The 19574-nt window shown below is 51.6% G+C and overlaps 1 protein-coding gene across 1 annotated transcript; it reads right to left on the minus strand.

Annotated features, from left to right (window-relative positions):
• Positions 1-1760: 1760 nt before the first annotated feature.
• Positions 1761-10274, minus strand: KIAA0040 (KIAA0040 ortholog). The gene is made up of 2 exons (XM_005490203.4): positions 10149-10274; positions 1761-4446 (listed from the first exon to the last, which is right to left on the minus strand). Exon 2 carries the CDS (start codon positions 4332-4334, stop codon positions 3999-4001), a length of 336 nt encoding a protein of 111 aa, XP_005490260.1. The 5' UTR covers positions 4335-4446; positions 10149-10274; the 3' UTR covers positions 1761-3998.
• Positions 10275-19574: the final 9300 nt, after the last annotated feature.

A 19574-nucleotide genomic window follows, 5' to 3' on the forward strand; every position in this document is an offset into this window, starting at 1 on the left:
AGCTGGATCCTACCAGCCAGGACCCATCTGTTGTGATACATCTGCTGTTTCTGGGACCCCAGAGAAATGTTTTTACCTGTATTCCCCCATGAAGAGGAGGGAGAGGATGCCTCTTCCCAAAGATACTGTGTTTCTGTGTTGTTGTGATTTGGAGAGAAGCCTGAAGTGTCTTCCTGCACTGGACACTTGGTTGGAAAGCAGTGCAGTTACTTTTGGTCACTGCTCTGTGCTGAATAAATAGTGGAATGGTAAGTGAGGATCCAATTTTTCCACCACAGAGCAATTTAATGGGCATTTTTGCTTCCCTTCAATCTTTAGGCTACTCCAGGATGCTAAACTTCACCTCAGCCACTGCATATCTCTAACCTAGGACCCTGGAACTATCCTTTCCCCTTGCAACTCAGGCTATCCAAGAACACCTTGCCCTAAATCCAGTGTCCAACATCTGGAGAGAAGCAAGAAGCTCCTTTTTACTCCAGGAAGTGAGCCTCTGCCATTTCTAGCTGCTCATCTGTGCTCCTGCACTCCTCTTTCCCCAGCCTCTTCCGGAGCCTCAGCTTTGTGGGCAAGGGCCAGCTTGGTGCCTCATCCGGATTAGCAGCAGGTTTTTATTTTTTATTTTTATCATGGAGGCAGAGCTCCATCATGTAGGATTTGGAAAGGCTCTGCCCAGCAGGCTTGCAGACACCATGAAATATTTGTCTGATCAAAACCAACTGGCGTTAACTAGTTCTGTGCTGCTGATCCTCTGTAAGAAAAAACAAACCTGCAGCCCACCTCCCACAGCACAAACCTTTTGTTCTTCCCACTACTTCTTGCCCTTGGGTAGAGCAGCTTGGCTGTGCTCATTAACAAAGCAAGGCCATTAACTTGATTAAGTTAAGCTGTTTCTTTAAAAAAAATAATCTCTAAGCTGCACAGCTGGCTGCAGGCAGACACTGCACAGCCTCTGCTCTGAGCTCTCCCTGTGTCTTATCTACAGCCAGGACACAGGTACAAGAAAGATTTCCCCAGGAAAATAAACACATGACCAAGAGATGGAAATACAGTGTTTGTTTGCAGTTTAAGAGTCATTTATTTTTGGTTTTAAAAAAAAATTGCACAAGATTTGTTTTGTTGTTGTTCCCTGTTGCATGGACTTGTTCAGGAAAATGGAAGGTTGATATTGAAATGCAGCTGTGGGAGGCAGGGCTGGGGTGTCTGGAGAGCAGGGACTGTGCAGTGGAGTTTCTGTACTGTGCATCTCTGCCCCCTTGGTCATGTGGGTGCTGCAGGGTTCCAGCTGCCCAGCTGGTGGATAACAGGTTCCAGTGCACCTCAGGCTTTCTGCTCTTTTACTTTTTCCTCCAGAAGCAGCTGATTCAGTGCATGGTTTGGCCCAAACAGCAGACACCAAGGAAGCCAGCCCTGTTCTTTAGGGAGTGTGGAGGCTCAGACCATGCACTGGTTGGATGGATCAGGGCAGGGTTGTATCCTGGTCCCTCCCTGCCCAGCCCAGGGGTGGCTTGAATGATGACTTTGGGGAGCCCTTGAAATTCAGACCTAGCTCTGAACTCCCCAAAGCCTGGATCTGGAGATGAGTGTGATCCACAGCTCACATTTTCCTGGCAGTTCTCTGGCTCTTGTAGTAATCGGTAGCCTTCACTTGAAGAGTTACTTGCTGTGCTTTCTGGAGAAAAGCCTTCCTGCAGGAAGCCCTGCAGAGCCTCCACACCAGGCAGGCTGTACTCTGACAGTGCTCACTGCCTCAGTGCCCCTGCTTGTTTGGCTGAGCCTCTGGCCTCCCACTGTGTTTCCCTTTACTCTGATTTTTTTTTGATTCCTCCAGGCAGCACCACCCTGCCTCCAGGGCTGCTCCTGCCTCTGGATCACAGCACCTGCATGGGCTCCTCTGGCCACCTGGTGAGTGTGGAGGCAGGAGGGCTGAGAAAAGCACTTGGATGGGGAAAGGAGGGAAGGAAGGAGGAATAATACAAGTGCAGTGCTAGTTCTAGCCAGTTCTAGGATCTTGGCTAGACTGGGAGCTTGGGACAGAGATCAGAGCTATTTCTCCATTTCCTAGCATGACATGTGGCAAATCCTAATTTTTATACCATTATATGTTGCTTCCTGTTTTGGAGCAGAAGGGAGTCACTAATTTCAATGGTGACAAAGCAAACTGGAAAATAAGGCACATATGGGGTCCATTTAAAGGGCTGTGTGAGGAGGAGCCCAGCCTCATGGCTGTTCCCAGCACAAACCCTGTGACAACATGCAGCCAAACCCTGTGACATGATGTGACCATCACAGCCCTGCCTGCATTGGACAGAACAGGCTGTGCTGGGACTGGGTGGCACAAACAGCTGCTTCCAGCTGGTGGCTGTGTCCTCCAAGTGAGGGGAAGGTGGCATCACCCTTGCCTGGGCTGGAAGCAGCTGTGCCCAGCAGTTCTGTCCAGGCTTGCCCACGTGGGTTTGGCTGCTTGTTCCCCAGATGCCTGGCTCTGGCCAGCAGCTCTGGGCTGCTCCAGCAGCTTAAGAACTGCAAGAAAATGGAAGGAAGACATCCAGTGTACAGACAGGGCAAAACCCAGATGTGATGGGATCTCATCACACACATGCATCCCTCAATGGAAAAAGAGATTGAGGAGACAGAGCCTGCTGGGGCAGAGAGGAGAGAGCACAGGAGACTCCCAGCTCAAGGGATACAGGATGGGAACACAAGCCAGGGTGGGGCAGATGGGAAGCAGAGCAGGGATGAGAGCTGTGTGTGGTCCTGTTAGCTGCTGTGCCCAGCTGAACCATTCTTCCAGAACATGAGGACAGAGAGGTACATGGTCTGCCTGTATAATGTATCCTCTGTAAAGGATGACTGCACGTGGAATTTACTTTGCTTCTACAGCACATTCAAAATCCCAGAGCTGGTCAGTCTGACAGGCATCCAGAAATGTTCAGTGCAGCACACAGAGCTGGCCTCAGCTGGGGTAGTACCTGCTTATGGGTCTGTGTGTCTGACACATGGCACAAGGGCTGCAGGGAGAGGTGATGGCTGAGTGTGCCACGAAACCATGTCTGCTGCCTCAATACTGCTTCCATGTCCCTGGCCCTGCTCCAGAGGGGCCTTTGGTCCTGCTCTTCTTTAGTAGTCATTCAATAAATAACTCTAATGCCCGTAGCAAAGCTTTTACACAGCCTCAGGTTGTGTTTCTGCTCTTGCAGTAGCATGGTGAGCTCTTTAATGGCAAGTTTGTACAAAAGAGTCTTTCGAGGAAGGTGTTTTCTTAAGTGCTGGTGCAAAAGGGCTGGTCTGGCAGCCTCCTCCCTCCTGCCTGCCTCCAGCCTAGATGGCAAGGCATCCTTCTGCTGTGCTGCCTTAGCATGGTGTCTGAGGTCTCTAAGGTTGTGCTGAGGGCATCTAGCCTCAGGTGCTCACAGGAGACTTTGGTTTGGTGGCCTGGTAGATAGCACATCTTTGAGCTGTGGGGTAACTCAGCCTTGAGCCCATAAAGCAAGCTGGGTTTGGACGGAGGCTGGACAGCAAAGCTGTGCCACCCCCATGGCAGGGCAAGCAAAGGAGGTGGGCTGTGCCTGCTTCACTCACAGCAGTCTGTGCTGTGCAGGGGGAACGTGCAGGTGGGTGAGCATTGTCCTGTGCACCCCTGTGTGTGTGCTGGCAGCTGAGTGCAGAGGGAGAGCCTGGCACACCCTTCGCTGTGTGCCAGCCCCACGGGTATGCACTGTGCTTGTGGCAGGAGGGACACAGGACCTGGAGGCAGGTCACCCTTGTGTGCTCACCTGTCCTTTGCAGGGGTCTGTGCCCCGGGGCATGCTGTCATGGTGGGGGAGAAGAGGCTTGCACAGCCTGTGCCTTGTTCCCTGCTGGCCCTTCAGCATGCTGGGGTCAGCCTCTGTCGAAAGTCACCACAAAGTGGCAGCAGCTTTGGTATCTCCTCGCCCCTCCTGGTGCACAGGTGAAAGGAATGGTGGCATCTCAGAGGAGAGGACCTGAACACCCTCCTGCTAGATGGGCAAGGATGGTCTCTTGTCCAGCAAGAGCAGCTTGGGCTGAGCTGAAATCCACAGGTCCTCCTCATCCTGCTTCTTCTTCTTCTTCTTTTTCTTCTTGTTCCTGTCGGCATGCAGCTGCCCATTGCTGCTGGAGCCACCTTTCCCTGTGCTTCCTCCCCTCCTTCTGCAGAAGCAGCAGTGGCAGCAGATGAAAATGAAGGCAAGGAGGACAACAAAGGGCAGACCCAGGAGCACGGCCAGGCAGACGGTGTTGAAGACACCTTCCTCATGCTTGGTACGGATGAGCTCCAAGATGGAATTAAAGAAAGAGCTGATCTTCTGCTGCATGTCAGCTCCTGAGTAGGCTGCCTGTGCTGCTCCCTCTGCTTGAAAGGCACCTTGAGATATGCTCAGCTCCTGTAAGCAGCTAGTGGGCTCCACAAGAGTCCTTGGATGGTGCCTGCAGAGACAAGAAACCACATGGATCAGGTGCCTGCTGCCTCAGCAGTTTTCTCCATGGAGCTGCCAGAAGCCTCAGCAGGGTAAGGTGTCTCCTGCCTTTGAGGGACCTGGAGCCCTGGGGGATGGACCGTGCTGCCTGCTATGTCCCTTTGGGTGTCTTCATCTGAGAAACACAGCCTCCTATCTCCTGGGGTTTGTTCTTGATCGTGGGGATGGGTGAGGAAGGGCTTTGGGCATTCTTACTTACCTAGGAATTTAGCCAAGCACAAATCCTGCCCCTTTGGATTTACACATCAGCCCTGGTTGACAAATCACAGCACAGTGCTCTTATTAGCCCTTTGTAGGGCTTGTTTTGTAGCAGATGAAATATTGTCTGCAGGAGAAATTTTCCTGTCTAGGAAAGGACTTGCCTGATGTACAGGCAAGTGACCATTGTGGAGACACAGTACAGCCACAGGAGCCAGGACTGCACATGTCACAGGTCCCTCCTTATTCCCAATCCTGGGACAGGGTACCTTTGGCCAGGCTGTTCCTCAGGGCCCATGGTCTGGGATGGGCAGCACAGAGGCAGGGTCTGTTCCTGCTGCCCTGGCACCCTGGGCACTGCCAGCAGGTTTGGGGTGGGGGCTGTGACTGAACTCCCTGTGTTTTGGATGAGGACTGTGGTCAGTGACTCACAGGTGGTGGAGCCCAGTGAGCAGCCCTGCACCCACAGCTCCAGGTACCCAGGGCTGGCCACAAAGGCGGCAGCAGCAGGGGAGGATAAGGGTTGGCTGGGGTGGAGGAGTTGCTGCTGCTGTGCCTCACCTGGGAATTGCTCCAAGGGGTTGGGTAGGGCTGAGAAGCATTTCTGTGGCTTGACGTAAGGTTTTCCTCTTCCCTCAGGGAGGGAGAGGTGCTGCTGAGTGCCAGGGCTCTGAGGGAAGCCCTCCTGCAGGGGCAGGGAGCTGCTGCCTCTGCTCACATCTTTCTTCCCCTCCTGTGGCCAGGCAAAGCATCTGAGTAGAGCAGGGGCCTTTGTGCTGTGAGTTTGCAGTTCTGGTTCAACACAGGGGTCGCTAAATCAGAGCTTGTACAGATGTAGAGCTGGCAGGGGCAGCATCAGGCTCCAACGCCCTATTTCACCCTTGCTCAGCAGTGTCTTTGCCAGCCTTTGGGATTCAAATCCTGCAGCCTCTTGAGGGAATGCTTAAATCCCCATGTGCCCAGGAGGGGAAACTGAGGCACAGTAAAAGGAAAACCAAAAAACTTGAGAGGTACAGCTTGAACACCAAAGGTGTTCCTAGAGGGGTTGCTCCACCTGTGCCCTGTGACTCCTCATCTTTTCTTCTGGCAGCTTTCACTGTCCTCAGGGACCTTGAGGGAGGGACAGGAAGGGGACCCAGGCTGGTTTTGGCTGAATCCTCCTTGTCTGCAGCACTGCCCTTCCTTGCTTTGCATCTCATTTATTCCTTGTTTGGTACCTGCTAAGGGACCCTCTCTTGTAGGGAGGGTTTTAGGATTCTCCAGCTAGCACCACTGTGCTTCCTCTGCCTCGCTGTGCAATGCTACCCCAGTCCTAAAGGAAGAACCAAGCCACCAGCCTCACCCAAAAAAGCCACAGGTCCCACCCAGCCCTAACCACAGCTCTTGTGATGCTGCTTGGGCAGGAACTCCTGGGCAGCCCCCCAAAAAGCAGCTCCCAAGGGAAAACCTGCCTTCCAAAATGCTGGGGCCTCCAGAACTGTACTGGTTTCACTGGTGTCCCCCTGGCTGCTGGCTTTCAGACCTGATGTCAGCACCTCAAGAGCTGAATCCCTCAGCATAGATGCCAAGCTCTCCATTTGGGATTCCACAAGTGCTCAGATTCTGTTAAAAATAAGGGGTTTATCCATGTCCCTCAGAAACAGACCGACCACTGTGGATTTATTGTTTTGACTTGCATGAGCACACAGCTGAGCTGGCCCCAGTTAGCGGGTGGTTTCTCTTTTGAACATGAATTTCTCTGGGTGCTTTCTAAAAAATTCTCATTTGAGATTTACCTAATGAGATGCAGTGCTCTGGAAGGTGGTTTTGGCTTTCTCTGGAAGAAGTTTATTAGGATTATTGTTAATACTACTATTATTACTGGATTTTGGTCCAGTCTACTGCATCAAAACTGGCTGTTCCTCATATTACCTCATTCCACTATTCAACAGAGGACAGAAATATCATCAATATCCCCACCTGAGAAATCACAGGCTACCACTCAGAGACTCAAATCTCTTACAGCCTCTGCCTAGCCCCTGCCTGGAGCCAACTGGGAGCATCCCAGATCTGCTTCTGCTCACAGGGGAGATAAGTGAGAGCCATTCTTAAAGCCTGCTCCCTGTCCTGACCTTCATCTTCACTTAGGTCATTTTTTTGGGGCAGCTGTAGTAAAGGTTACACTGCAACATAAATAAACAGAGCAGCTTTTCTTCAGTGTAATCATCCATGTGATGCAGGTTTGCCAATTATCCCCAAGTATCCTGACAGCTCATTATCCAGGCAGGAATCCAGGATGCCTATGATACACTGGACTCCAAAAAAGAAGTAAAAAACCCATACAATCTCCAAACAACAACTGCGTTAATTTCAGACAAAACAGGATGTACACTTTTATTCCTGCACTGAACTGCTTTATATTTATTGCCTCTAAACTTCTGGGTAGGGAAGGAGGGCTGGAACTTCCTTTTAAACTTGTAATTAATTGTTTGCAGAGGAAAAAAGAATGGGGAGATAAAAAAAAAAAGCAAAGCCCTTTGATATGTTTCCACTTGAAACTGGAGCTGAAGGCACTGCAGAGGCCCTGGCTGGTTGTCACTGGGGAGTGTCCAGCTGGGGACATTTGGCTACCCTGGGCAAGCTGGATGTGCCTCCCTTGGAAGGGGAAGGTGGAGGTACCTGCCCCTGCCCTGACAAAGCAGCACCCAGATCCCAGGGCCATCTTCCAGCATGGCCATGCAGCTGGTTTTCAAATGCCTTTTCTCTCTGGTGTGTGCATTGCTTTTTGTTTTGTAGATGAAGGGATGTCTGTGTGCTAAATAATGGGATTCTTCAGTTTCATATAAAAAAATCGGAGGGGAGGGGAAAGTAAAAAAACTGATGTGTTTGGAGGCAGCAACTCCAAGGGCAGAGGGGTTACCCAAGGCCACCCATTGCCAGCTGAAAACCTGAGAGCACCATGAGGAGCTGCATTTAGGAATATCCATGCTGCTGCTCAATTTGGTGTGACATCTCCCCTTAGAGAGGGGGGATGAACATGGAGAGCTGCTTGCATGCTGTGGTCCAGGATGGGGGGCAGAGCAGTTGCCCAAGGCCACCCATTGCCAGCTAAAAACCATGAGGAGCTTCATTTAGGAATATCCATGCTGCTGCTCAATTTGGTGTGACATCTCCCCTTGGAGATGACCATGCTGTGGTCCAGGATGGGTGTGAACTGCTTGCTGCAAGCAGGTGGAGCTGCCATTGGGAGGCCAGCTGAATTTTTTGGGTCAAGATATGGGACCAAAAAACAGGGCCAGGGAGGTACTGGGAGGCAGGGCTATGTCTCAGAGAGGGCTGTGAAGCACCCTGCTAAATGAGCTCTTTGTTTTTGGTGCTGGCAGAGCCAGAGGAAAGCTGACATGGAAACTGGCCTGGGAACTGCTGTGGCCAGGGATGGATGGCTCCAGCTGATGGCAGCTCTGCACGACAGGGCTTCGTGCCACTTGTGTAAGTTTTAATCAACATTGCACATCCAGCATGAGGTTCTTTAATCCACACTGGCTTCGAAAGAGCTGGTTTGCAAGGGTGGGGAGCATCTGCCACTCCTCTGCAGTTATGGGAGGCTGTGGGTGGAAAACAAGGTCCTTTTGAGGGACGGCTTGTGATGGCACCACAAACTGCTGGTGTGCAGGGCTTGCCTGGCTGAGCTGGAGAGGTAAAGGCTGCCAGCCTGTGCATGGGGAAACCAAAACAGAGGGGGTTGCCTTGGCAATGCTGGCTTGTCCACATCCTGTGCGCTGCAGAGCAACCGCAGCGCCTGGGGATGGAGGTAGAGTTTGCAGAAAAGCTGCACTTTCCTGGAACTGCTGTGCTGTGTCACCGTGGCAGAGGGGACAGAGCTGGAGGTATTTAGCCAGTTAAGATCTTTAGGCCCAACTCTCAACAAGCTCTTAAGTCTTCATGAAGTTTCCCCCAACCTAACAAAGCTCAACCTGCTCCTCTCAGCTGAGATGCCACCTGACTGTCAGGAGTGCTCTAAGGGGCTCCCTGCATCCACAGTGAGAGCAGCAGCAGCTCTGGGGGGAACGGACCTGTGGGGTGTGCCCCAAGTATTTCTGGGTTATTTCAACACTCCTGTGCTCTGTGGCCAGCTGAAACTCAGGACTTGTGGAGGTGACATGAAATCAACTGACCTACAGCCACCCCCACTTCCTTCACACAGACGAGAGCACACTTTGTGCAGTTGATGCTAAGGAGCGCAAAGCAGGAATCACATTATTAAACAACCATTTCCGTCTTTTACTGGCTTTATGTCAGCTTTATACCAACTTTCCACCGCAGTGACAGCTCTGGTTCAGGCAGGGAGAGGCTAATTTTTGTTACAGCCTCTGAGCTCCCCGATCCACCCAGCAGGGACACAGCTATGCTGTCACACAGTGGCACCTATTTTCCCCGCTTGCACCTGCAGACTTAAAGGAAAACTGGATGAAACCTGACACCGAGGGTGAGCAGTTTCCTTAGCTGGGATTGCACGTTGCTGTTTCGGAAATGGTGACTAAGAAGGGTTTTGCCGCCGGTCTCGCAGAACTCGCAGCAGGCTACAGAGACCTTCCTCAAACGTGAAAGACAAACACCAAAAGCACCACCCAGCAAACACGAGAAGCCGAAGCTTCATCTCGTTCCCACCACCATCAAGCCTTCCTCCCAGAAGCTACGCATAAATGCTTTCATTCCCTAAAGGGAGTGATTTGGAAAACTACTGATATGGATGTTGGATAACAGGGTTAAAGTGAAACTATTTTGCAAGCTGCTGCCTGGAGCCCACTCGTCATCGCCGTCAGCACAAGCGCGGCTGCCGTCGGCCCCGGGATCACCGAGACTGTGGCCATAAGATCAGTTCTGAGTTCAGATATCATCCCTGGATGCACTGGGAGCTCCTCGGAGCCATCCTGGGCTCCTCCAAACTACGGACCGGGCAGTGCTGCCGGTCCGGGCGGGCAGAACCCCCAGCCACGGCCCTCCCTGGGCTCCATCACTTGTGGCTTCGGTTACAAGAAGCTCAGGGGGCTGCCGGAGAAACACTGGATGCCCCATCCTTGACACTGTTCAGGGTCAGGCTGGACGGTGCTTGGACCAGCCTGGTCTAGTGGAGGGTGTTCCTGCCCATGGCAGGGGTTGGAACGAGGTGTCCCTAAAGTTCCTTCCAGTCAAACCGCTCTAGGATCCCATGCTATTCAAAGCCAAAGTGGTTTTGGGTGCAGCCCCAAGTGCCCGGTGCCAGGCGGGCTGTCCCGGAGAGCTGCTCGCTGCTCATCGCTCCTTCCCCAGACCCCGTTCTCACCCCCTCCCCCCGGGCTGCGCGAAGCAGATGATGTGGCCTTTAAAAAAATAACTAAAAAGCGAGAAAATCCCTGAATTTAACTAATACAGCGCCCAGGACAAAGCCCAGCCCCGGGATCGCCCTCCCGGGTACTCCCCGGACCCCCGACCTACCTCAGCGCCGCGGCCCCGTCCCGCCCGCTCGTCCCGCCGGCGTGAGGCGGCTCCGGGCAATGGGCCGGGCCCGCCCGCCGCCTCCGCCCCCGGCCCGGCCCCCGGCCCGCCCGGCCCACCTGGGCTCCCCCGCCCTCGGCCGAGCCCAAAATGAGGGACGCACACACACTGAGGGGGTTAGGCTGGGAGAGAGGCGGCCACGGGCACAAAGCAGCCCCGGACCTGCGCTGGGGAAAGGGAGGGAGCCGAGTGTGTGGCTCGGCGGGCTTTGGTGCAGCCAAAAAGGGTTTTTGGGAGACAGCAGGCAGGGCTTGGGGGCAGTGATGCCGCTGCTGTGGTGAGAGGGCAGGGCAGAACTCCGGCTCCCCAAAAGCAGTGCCAGGAGTACCAGCCTGCACCCCTTCACACTGCCAGCCTGCTGCCTCTCACCTGCATCCAGCACGCCATCAGCACCACCCTGCGTGCTGTCACTCCTGCCCTGCCATCACACCCACCCTCTGTCCCTGCGGCCAGGCAGGGGTGATGGAGCATCCCAGGGACTGCCCGAGGTGATGCAGCATCCAGGAGCATTGTGGCTGCTGTACAGCCGTGGATAATGATGGATTCTTCAACCTGATTGTGCAGGGTTTAGTGGTGGCCTTGGCACACCTGGCTGTGCAGGGTTTAGTGGTGGCCTTGGCATTCCGGGGTTAAAGGTTGGACTTGATGACCTGAGAGGGCTTTTTTGACTTAAATGATTCTCTGATTCAATATTTTCAAGCTGTGGTACCAGTTCCATTGGGATTGCCACCCCCACCCTTCACTTGCTACTTTCTCTCCCACTTATTTCTTTTTTCACACCATGGCAGTGATACTCAGAAATTGCTGAATCTCATCTACTTTCCAGTCCTGGGCTCTACAGCTTCCACACAGTGTTGTGATGCTGACAGCTGGGCAAGCTGCAACTAGAAAAATGTTCTGCTGGAATTTTTCTGGTTGGACTGAGTCCTTTTGCATTGCAAAATCCCCACGTTTGCCCTCCTTGCCCTCCTTCATGCTCCAGAGCTAGTAGCTTTACTGCTTCAGCCTTGGTGCTGATTTGTGGAACTGGGCTAGCCAGGGCTATCTGACCCTTCAGGGCTCCCGGAAAACAGCCTCACGTTCCCAGTGCTGTGACTTGGCAGCACCAGGAGCAATGCAGTTCTGGGAATAGGAGGGAAGGGGGATGGAGGAAAGCTGGCTGCCAGCCCCTGCTGCCCTCCCGCTGCCTTCACCCTAGTGCTGGAGTTGGAGAGGTGAGGGATCCTCAGAAACACACATTGTAGGCTACAGCTTGTGCTAAGTGCCTCCTCATAGCCTTGGGGAAGGTGTTTATGTCCTGTGGGAAACACCAAGGGCTTTTTCCCTAAAGATTTGCTGTTTAGTGACAGGAACTTTTCCCTTGGTTTTATGCTGAAGGATGAAGATTCCTGGGCTTTGCATCATGTGCTTACTGCATCCCAGTTTCTCATATCCCAGTTCACCCTATCCTGACTTATTCCATCCCATCTGTCCATGTCCCAACTCAGTCCATCCTATTTCTCCCTTGTTCCCTGACCCTATCCCAGTTCTCCTCCCTCACTGAGCTGCTGCAGCCATTCCCTCTTTTGTGGTACCAAATCCCCCTATGAAACACCCATCCCAATGCACACAGAAGCACCTGGCTGCTGGCAGTCACCTGAGGGGTACCTGTCCGCTCTGCAACACCAGATAGCACAATGCCACCTTTGAACCCCCTCTAACAGGATTGACTAAAAACATTTATTATCAGAGCTCTCTGAGGGTGAGATATCTGAAAGCATTAGGCTCAAGGGTGCCTGTTCCTGAGCATGGGAATGTGAAAGCCCAGCCTGTCCCTGGCACCTGGGATATTTGCTTCATTCCCTGGGCAAACAGCCTCACTGGGGCTCCACACTTCCCTATCACTAATTTAATTTGGCAGAGGCCTTGACAAGGGAGGGACTGCTGGCCTTGCACCTTCCATGGATTTTCAGGGCCCCCCCTGAAGCTCTGGCAGTCTCTTGGCTTCAGGCAGGAGTGCTGTGGTGATATGGCAGAGGTGGTGGGCATTGCTAGTGCTGATGTCTTGGAGTGCTGCTGCCTGTGAAGGAGTCTTCATGCCATTAAACTCAGATAGATAGACTTTAACAAACTGAGAATTAATGTCAGAATGTTCAAATATAGTCAGTCCACTGCTCTAATCCAGCACCCTCCTCCCCATATCTGACCTGTAAAGGTCCCTTCCAACTCCAGCTCAAATTCCACAGTGGTCCATAGGAGGTGTTTTGAATTAATCTAAACAGCATGTGATGCTTGACCCCATGGATGTCTCCTGCAGCAAGGTGTGCCAAGGCTCCTTCCCTTGTAGCATGAAAAAAAGGTACATTTGCAGGGATTTTGAACCTGCCACCTCCTTGTTTTGTTTGGCACGTAGCAGATCTGGGATCCAAGGAATCGTGCTTTGTTTCTCAGAAACTTTAATGGGCGAGAGGAAGCCGTGACTCAGCTGCTGATGAATCACTGCAGCTCCAGATTGCCTCCCTGCTTGCTGGTGCCCCTCAAGCACAGGAACTGAGTGAGCCCATGCCAGGCAAGCTCCTGTCACCTCATGGGATGTCAGTTTGAGCCCAGGCCTCGGACCAGCTGGAAATCAAATCCCACCTCCCACTCCTGTTTTCCATCCATCCTTCCCAAAATCCTTATTTCCATGCTGTATCAAAGCCTTTCCCATGCCAAAAAGCACCCTGACAACTTCAATTTCCTCCTGAGACCCCCCTCAACCCCTAATTTGATTTTGAAAACACTACTCATTTTACACTGAAAATAGAAACACTCTCTTGCCTCCCCCTTATTTCACTGGATTAATCTAATTTTGTCACCAGTTTGCCCTGTTACACAGCTGTGAGCTTTACTCCTTGGTGACACCCAGCTGGTACCCAGGGTCAGCTTATTTGGGGTTTTCTCAGCATGGTGGGAGTGGTAGAGTGACTGCAGACATGATCACACCTTTCTTTCCCAGCTGCTTCCTCTGCTCTCTGCTGGTGATTTCTATTTGCAGACACTAGTCTGGCTTAAAGTAAGCAATGGAAAACTCTGCTCCCAGAGAAACATTCCTCTCATTTTTCCCCCATGCTTCTGCCTTTTCCCCTCCCTCTCCCCCTCCCACAAAAAAAAAGCCTGCAGTTTCAACACCAAAAATAACGCACGCCCTGGTCGTGGGCTGGATAAAAATAGCAGCTCTTGGTATTTAGCAGCAGCAATGGATTTTCTGGCTTTGGAGGAAAATCAGGAGGAGGGGTGGGATGGGATGGTGACTCTTGACGCACGAGTGGAGGACAAACACAAAGCTGGTGTTTAGGGAGAAGCTGCTTCATCCCCTCCTCTCCCTCCTTTTGTCCCAGCTGGGCTCTGTCCCCTCCAGGAAGGGGGAGTTCTGAGGGTAGCTTGGGCTCAGCTGTCCCAGTCCCACCTTGGGCTGTTTTGGTGCTGCCCTTAAGTATTGGGGCTAAGTCCCATGTAGGGCAGGCATGGGGGCACATGCTGCTCTTAAGGAAAATGCCCCAAAGTTGGTGAGTTTTTGGGGGTGCCTCATGCCCACCCATCACATGGGAGGCTTTGCAGCTGGGCTTGCCAAAGTGAGGTTTGCAGGATCATCCCCTCCTGGTGCTTAGACAAGAAGAATGCTGAGGTGGGGAGTGAGGGAGGGTCCTCAGGTGCCTCCTCAAATACTGGTGGATGCTTGTAGAGAAAGCTGTGGTGGTGTAATGGACCTGTGTGCAGGTGAGGAGGGTGGTGTGTGTCTGCTCAGGGCACAGCTCAGTGTTTGGCTGTTTAGAGCTGATTGTTTTGTGTGTGTGAGCCCTCAGGAACTCCTTCCTGAGGAAATCCTACAAGGCAGCACTGGTGGCAGGCAGGGGGGAGAGGAGACACACTGGGAGATGAGGAAAGCGCTGGGCTGGGCGAGTCCCACAGCGTGACGTGCTGCCTTCCCCTCTGGAAACACTCAAGGATAGTTATGGGAAAGCCAGGGAAGGAAAACCTGTTGATGAATGGGGATGCTCCTTCCTCCCCTGAGCATGGAAATGGGGTCAGCAGCAGCATCCAAGGGCTGCATTTGTGGAAGGTGTGAACCAAAGGCAGAGAGGCTTGGGCACAGTCTGATGTCTACAAGGAGCAGCATGTGCCCCCAGTTGTAGGAAGCAGTGTCTCGTGCCTCCTCCAGCCACCCCCAGGGGTTTCCCATGCCGGATGGGTGTTGGATCTGATCTGCCAAAGTTGATTTTTAGGTGAAAAACCGGTTGTGCAGGCCATCCCCTCTGTCACAGTCATTCCTTTGGCTCAGCCCCTCTGTGCAATCCCTCTGTGCTGGTTTCCCCCAGAGCCTAGCTCAGGCAGGCAGGGAGAGCCAATCCTGCTGTTTAATGATATGCAGATGCCAGATTAGTACTAGTATTTTGATTATTTTCATTATTTGTTCCCCTCCATAAGCCACTCCCATGGGAGAAGCTGTTCCTGGAGATTTGTGGTGAGCCGATGTCCCTTGGCTCAGGATCACATGAGGATTTTGGCTGGTGGTATTGGAGCCATTGGAATGTTCTGTGCTGCCCTCGGGGCTTAGCTCCTGCCCGGGGGTGGGACTATCTGACCTTTGTTCTTCACACTTCAAAGTCTTCCTGCTCCTCATCTTGTTTGCTACCCCCGTGGGGAGGATGCAGCTGGGTGTCAGGGCTGGGGCAGGGCAGCCTGTTGGGAACTCACCCACCCTCCAGGAGGGAACCGAGAGAGAAATGCAAATTGTGGTGGGTGAAGTAGGGGAAAAAACAACCGTGACCTTCCTCCTGGGGGTGTTTTGCTTCTTTCTGCCCCTCTGTGAGGGAGAGCAGGTTCCTGTGTTTTGAGGGGAAAGTTCCCCTCAGACAGGGGCAAAGGCAGCAGAGGGGCAGTTGTGACTGGGGAAACAATCCAAGGGGGGAGCAGGGAGATGCCACCTGGTTTTGGCCTGACTTGGGTGCAGCCAGGGGACATTGGACCAGGAGCAGGGACAGACGCTGTCCCCAGGAGTGGTCAGTACTGCCCTGATGCTCCCCCAGCCGCATCCCCTCTGCTGCTCCTCTCCCAAGTGCCCATTTCCATCCCCTTCTGAAATTCTTACAGGGAGGATTTCCTACCTCATCCCACTCCTTCCCTTGCTTTTAAGGAGGATTTTTCTCATGACCACTTGCAGAGTTACTTCCTTCAACCCCCTCCTTTGTTGTGACATGGACAAGTGCAGGGGACAGCATGGGGACAAAGGCCTGTTGTGGTGAACAGAGGCTGTTTGTGTCCCCACCACATCCTGGTGTGCTCTGCTCTGCTGGTCAGCAGCCACGCCTGGCCCTGGTCCCTGTGCAGGAGCAATGCCAGGGAGATAACCTGGCTGGGAGCAAGAGGATCAGCCATGCTGCTGGGAGAAGTCTGCTGCAGGATTGCTGCATCCTTTGATGTTCTTGCTGACAGCAGAAAGCAGCCCAAAAATACTGGGAGGGAAGAGAGCTGCTGCTCTAAGGACAAGGGCAGGATGAGTTCTCACTGACACAGGGCAGGGTTAGAAGGGGTATTGGAAGAAATTCTTCCCTGTGAGCATGGTATGGCCCTGGCACAGGGTGCCCAGAGAGGCTGTGGCTGCTCCTGGATCCCTGGAAGTGCCCAAGGCCAGGTTGGATGGGGCATGGAGCAAGCTGGTCTAAGTGGAAGCTGTCCCTGCCTATAGCAGAGGGGTTGGAACTAGATCATCTTTCAAAGCCCTTCCCAACCCATTCTAGGATGGATTCGGTGCTTGTTGAAACAAGTTGTAAACAGAAAAATTGCTGGCTATATCACAGGGAAGGGGGATAAGCCTGGAGGCTGCTGTTCACAGCATTCCTCATCCCAGGGAAAGGGAACACATCGATAAAATTTAAATTATAAAACTTAAAATCTTTGAATTTAGATTTGATGTAAAGACATAATTTATAATTTTTTACACTCTACATAACTAAACATTAGAGTCTGTAGCCCCAGGAGTTAAAATATAAAGATGGGAATGAGAGTTTTAAAAGGGATGATGAACACATGCCGTCTTATGAGGGGAAATTAAAATCTGAGAATGTTGAAGATGCTGCTATAAAAATGACATCTCCTAAGAAATAAAGCAGCTTTGAATCTATGGCACAAAGCTGCCCCTTCATCAACTGCTCCAGCCTTGCTCTGGAGCCATTGCAGCTCCTCCTGCCACACTGTGGCCATTCCTGGGCCAGCATTTCCCTCGTGGTTTTTTTGGGCTGAGGCTGCAGGATGTGTTGTTGGAAATGTGTTGCTTGAGCTCTGGGTTTGGGATGGGTGCCCAAGGTCCTTGCTGAGGACCTTTGTACACCCTCCTGATGTTTGCTGTTGGAACAAAGTTCCTGAGCATCACTCATGCAAAAAGGGGACTTTGGTAAGAGGGCTGTGATGAAATATCTCTGTGTAAAGTGCACATGGGGGGGCTGTGGTGGCTGGAAGTGCCCAAAGAGGAGTCTGGTGTGCCTGGGAAGGCATGTTTCTGGGAATGGCTGGAAATATGAGATTTCAGCACATGCAGGACCATGTCTAGATTATGGTGGTGGCTCTGAGGTGTGCAAGGGCAGAGGGGCCAGAGTGATGAGGGCGGTGGGCACGTGTGATAGGACAGGAGCATCCCAGGGTGTAGTGTGATGGGGCAAAACACTTCCCTGGCTTAAATCAAAACTTGTAGTGTTTAGAAAGTGCCTCTGCCAGCCCTCACTCCATTCTTATCCCATCTGAAACATGGACTTGGCTTTGACTGTGATTTTGGGAGGTGGTTATGATCCAGAGGGCTGCTGCAGCTCCCCGTGTACCTGCTACCTGCCTTCTCTAGGTACTAACCTCTGAGTGGTACACTCCTGCCTCTTGTTACTGTTTTTTGCAGTAGGAAGCCTGTGTTTCTTCCAGGTGAATGTTTTGGGAGGTTCTCTGCAGGAAATGGAGGCTCTGGGGGCTTCACTTGGCCCCAGACATGCTGAGTGAGGGTGCACAGTGGAAGGTGTTGCCCTTCTCTTAGAGACCATAAATAAAACACCCTGGACAACTGTAGATACACAGTTTGGGGTAATTGGGAGTGGGGCTGGGCTGAGCCTCGTCCCATAACAGGCTACAGCTGTGAGCAGCACTGACAGCAATGAGCCATGGAATGCCCGGGGCACTGAGCAACCACCAAAGGGCACGGAGGGCACTGAGGTGCAATGTGTGAACATGAGGGGATAAAAGGTTGGTCTAAAGAACCAGAAAGGAGATGCTTGAAGCCTTCCAAAATTCTATGGTGATACTTTGTGTATTATGGCTGTCTCAACTGCAATGTGTGCTGTGACAGACAACAGCTTGGCCAGGCACAGTGAGATTGAGATGATGAGTACAGGTAACCCTTCCTCCCCATCCCAAACGCATCTCCATCCCTCAGCTCCTCCCTGCACAGGCCTTGCATGAAGGGTCTTCCATAGCACTAACTACCTTCAGATAGAAAAATGTTCATTTATTCTAGACAGTCAAGTCCATCAGGCTTCACGCTTTGCTTTTGGCATACTAAGGGTCATGACCAAGGTGGGATATCCCCTCTCTCACAAACTTCCTTTTTTGTCTCACAAATACGAGCAAGAAAGAGAAGTTGCCACCAAGAAAACTCCCCTGTTTTGTCTCTACTAAGTCAAATTTAGAAAATATTGAAGCGGTTTGGAGGAAGAACTTCTTTCAAGCTTTCTCATCCTGTCTGGCTACGTGTCGAATGTCAAAACTTTAAACAAAGAGGTTTAGGTAAAGTCTTCATGTGAAATAAGAGAAGAATTTCAAAATCTTCTGAAGCTCATATTCATCCTAGAGATTTTTGCCAATTAGTGTTGGGGTTTTTTTGTTTTTCTTTTCTTTTTTGTGTGTTTGTTTGTTTGTTTTTTGGTTTTGTGTTTTGTTGTTGTTATTGTTTCCCACTGGGAGTATATTCTGCTGGAATGAGCCTTCCAATCTCCTTTTTGGTGTTGTTTCCATCATGTTGGGAACAGATTGCTGTTTAAATCAGGCAAATGGTTTTCACTGAAGATTTTGGGGTTGTTTCCCTTTGCTCCCAAGCATTCATACCACAGCTTTGCTTTCTCTGGCTGCACACTGCAGAGCCAAGAGCCTCTGTAGCTCATGAGAACAGCTAAATTTATTAGCAAAATGTCTCATGCTGGGCTGAGGCCAAATCCCAGCACCCTGCCTTCCTGTGGTTAATGGACCGACTGTGCTGACCTGACTTCATGGCCACGTTATTGCTTATTTATTTTAACAGCATAGCTGGGCTGGGGGGCACTTTGGAGTCTCTGGTCCCACTTTCTGCCCAATGCAACCCCCCCTGGGATTGGATTGGATGAGGTTGCTCAGGCTTTTTCCAACCTGGTCTTGAACACCTACAAGGATGGAGATGGGATCACCAGCCAAAGCTGGGCTGCCCCAAAACTTCCTCACACTGTTTTTATTACATTGCATGTGCTGGGTCTGTCAGCTGCTTTGTTCCTCCAGGATTGAGTGTGAGTCCCTTCTAAACCCCCCATCCTCCTCCCATGGGATAACCAAAGATCAGGGATAGGGGATGCGTGTCCCTTCTTGGCATAAAGCTGGGGCTGAAATTTTGCTGGGCTTGGATGCACGAGGCCCCTGGTCCCACCCCGCTCCTGGACAGGCACACAGATTACTCCTTCAGTATCTTTTATTAATGTATAGAAAATGCATTAAAAAAAGGAACTATACATAGCCTAAGAGCAGTCAGGACTAAAAATACTAGTTAACAATGGTTAACAAGCGTTGATCCCATTCTCCAAGCTACATTTTCATTACAGGGTGGGGAAGGTTGTTTAATATATTATTATTTATTTATATTATAGATTTTATTTATGCATTTATTTATTTTTCTTTTCCCCCTCATTTGGTTCCAGTGGTTTGAGTTCATCAGAATCTATTTGAGGCATTTCGTTCCTCTGCTGTCCCTTCTTGTTTATGTTTTTAAACTTTTTAAAACATATTAAGAACATTTCCAGGATAACACCTGTACACAGGGGGCTGCTTGTTTGTTTGTTTAGGTTTTTGTGTCACCATCCTTCTGAGAAGCCACTGACATCTGAAGAACTGCAGGCTGGGTATTGAGGCAGGTCTAGGCATCAGGATCTCCCAAGGGAAGGGCCTTTCCCCTCCCACTTACCCCAAATTTCCCCTCTGGAAGGGGCGAGGAGCTGCCACCACCATCCCCTGATGGGTGGCATCCTTTTAGGAAAGGGGAAGGTGACCCTGGAGGTGCTGGTGGTCCCCAGTGGGCTCTGTTGTGTTTTATGGCCATCCCAGGGTGCTTGGCTGGCGGAAACAGGGATG

The sequence above is a fragment of the Zonotrichia albicollis genome, chromosome 8 (genome assembly GCF_047830755.1).
Source record: "Zonotrichia albicollis isolate bZonAlb1 chromosome 8, bZonAlb1.hap1, whole genome shotgun sequence".
Taxonomy (NCBI): Eukaryota; Metazoa; Chordata; class Aves; order Passeriformes; family Passerellidae; genus Zonotrichia; species Zonotrichia albicollis.

Bases quoted from the DNA above. Each gene is read 5' to 3' on its own strand.
- KIAA0040 (XM_005490203.4), bottom strand. From the start codon at position 4,334: ATGCAGCAGAAGATCAGCTCTTTCTTTAATTCCATCTTGGAGCTCATC.